This window comes from Habropoda laboriosa, unplaced genomic scaffold (assembly GCF_001263275.1).
Source record: "Habropoda laboriosa isolate 0110345459 unplaced genomic scaffold, ASM126327v1 scaffold34, whole genome shotgun sequence".
NCBI classification, from domain to species: Eukaryota; Metazoa; Arthropoda; class Insecta; order Hymenoptera; family Apidae; genus Habropoda; species Habropoda laboriosa.
In genome coordinates, this window is record NW_017100142.1 from 1,242,533 (window position 1) to 1,244,080 (window position 1,548).

At 58.5% G+C, this 1,548-nt stretch overlaps 1 protein-coding gene across 1 annotated transcript in view; it reads right to left on the bottom strand.

The window, feature by feature from the left end:
• Positions 1 to 6: 6 nt before the first annotated feature.
• Positions 7 to 1,548, bottom strand: part of LOC108571889 (GATA-binding factor A-like) — an 11,871-nt gene continuing 10,329 nt past the window's right edge. Inside the window, exons 3-6 of the mRNA XM_017934050.1 lie at positions 1,395 to 1,539; positions 940 to 1,112; positions 576 to 843; positions 7 to 500 (exon numbers count right to left, since the gene is read on the bottom strand). Of these exons, the coding sequence (XP_017789539.1) occupies positions 130 to 500; positions 576 to 843; positions 940 to 1,112; positions 1,395 to 1,539 (957 nt within the window). The 3' untranslated portion in view covers positions 7 to 129. The remainder of the gene's footprint in view (positions 501 to 575; positions 844 to 939; positions 1,113 to 1,394; positions 1,540 to 1,548) is intronic.

Here is a 1,548-nt window from a genome sequence, read left to right on the forward strand (position 1 = left end):
GCGGCGAATCGACGTCGACGAACAACGAAGGAAATCTTAACTTAACACGCGGATAACTAATTTTCGCGTCGTCGGCGCACTCAGTTACACACGCCAGTCTGACGCGACGCGACGATAATTCATATCGAATTACGTGGAGGCCAACAATTTAGCGGCTGCGGTAACGTGATGCTGATGATGATACGGCGCCTCCTGGCTACCGTAGTAGGTCTGCTGTTGGTGCTCGTTGGTCGCCACCCCGAGCTGATGGGGATGTTGGTAATAGGAGGAATAGGGCTGACCGACGATGCCGTCGCAGCTTCGCGGTTCCGTCTTCACGGTGGCCACGCTTCCGGTAGCCAAAAGGGACGTGTGCCCGAGGTAGACAGGTCTCTCCGTCGAGCTGGACGCGCCGCCACTCGACGACTTTGATACCTCCATCTGATGCTGCTGCTGCTGCTGCTGCTGCTGCTGCTGCTGTTGTTGCTGCTGTTGTTGCTGTTGCTGGCTGCTCTTTAGTTCTGCGAACGGAACCGTGTCGATCGGTGAAAGAGCGAAGCGAGGAGGAGAAGGAGGCGAGGTTCGGCGCTGGTTACCCGTAGACGGAGAGGAAGCGGTAGAAACGGTGGCAGTGTCGTGTTCTACGGTAGAGGATCTGGCGTTCGGTTCCGGCGTCTTCTTCGGCTTCCGTTTTCGCGTCTGAATGCCGTCTTTTCGCATGGCCAGCGGTCTGTTGACACCGTGGAGCTTAAAGTAGAGGCCACAGGCGTTACAGACGGGCTCGCCCTCGTTGTTACGCCTCCAGAGGGTGGTGGTGCGGGTGCCGCAGTTCGTGCAGCACAGTCCCAGCCGTCTGGTCGCCGTCTGAAATTCCAACATCCACTCGGATTCGTGGACCGTGTGATCTCGCGACTAACAACGCGATAACAGAGAGAGGGTGTATCGTGGGCATCGACTTACCAGCCGTTTCGAGGGCTTGATCAGCGGTCGGTTCATTCCGTTCATCTTGTGATAGAGTCCGCACGCGTTGCAGAGATAATGTCCGGTGCCATCTCTCCTCCAAAGCGGCGTCGATATGGCACCGCAATTCACGCACTCGCGCCCCTCGCCGAATTGAAAGTCCATCGCGGTGTCTGGAATAAGCGAGAAACGGATTGGCCGCACTTGTTGCGCGAGAACGCGCGGAGAAATATCGGCCGGGCACTCGACCGCGCGCTCTGCACAGAGATCGTTTCAAAGAAGCGCCGCTATCTGTTATCCGTGGCAGATGGCCCGCCGACCACCGCAGCCACTTCTCCGCCAGGAAAGGAGCTTTTTTTTCCACCACTTATCGCCGCCGCTTTTCCTCCGCTCGCTCTGGTTAACGTCTCTGGTTAACGGCAGCGGTGTGTAGCAGAATAGGAGGGAATACGTACCGTAAGGAGAGGCACGTTGAAATCCAGCTCCGTCGTAGGCTCGCCAGGAGGACATCATGGCGACGTTCTGGGCGTAGAACGGAGCAGCCGCGGCCGCGGCGAGGCTCGAATGAGGGTGGCCGGTGTGCGGATGAGCCGCGTGCGGGTGCGCGTG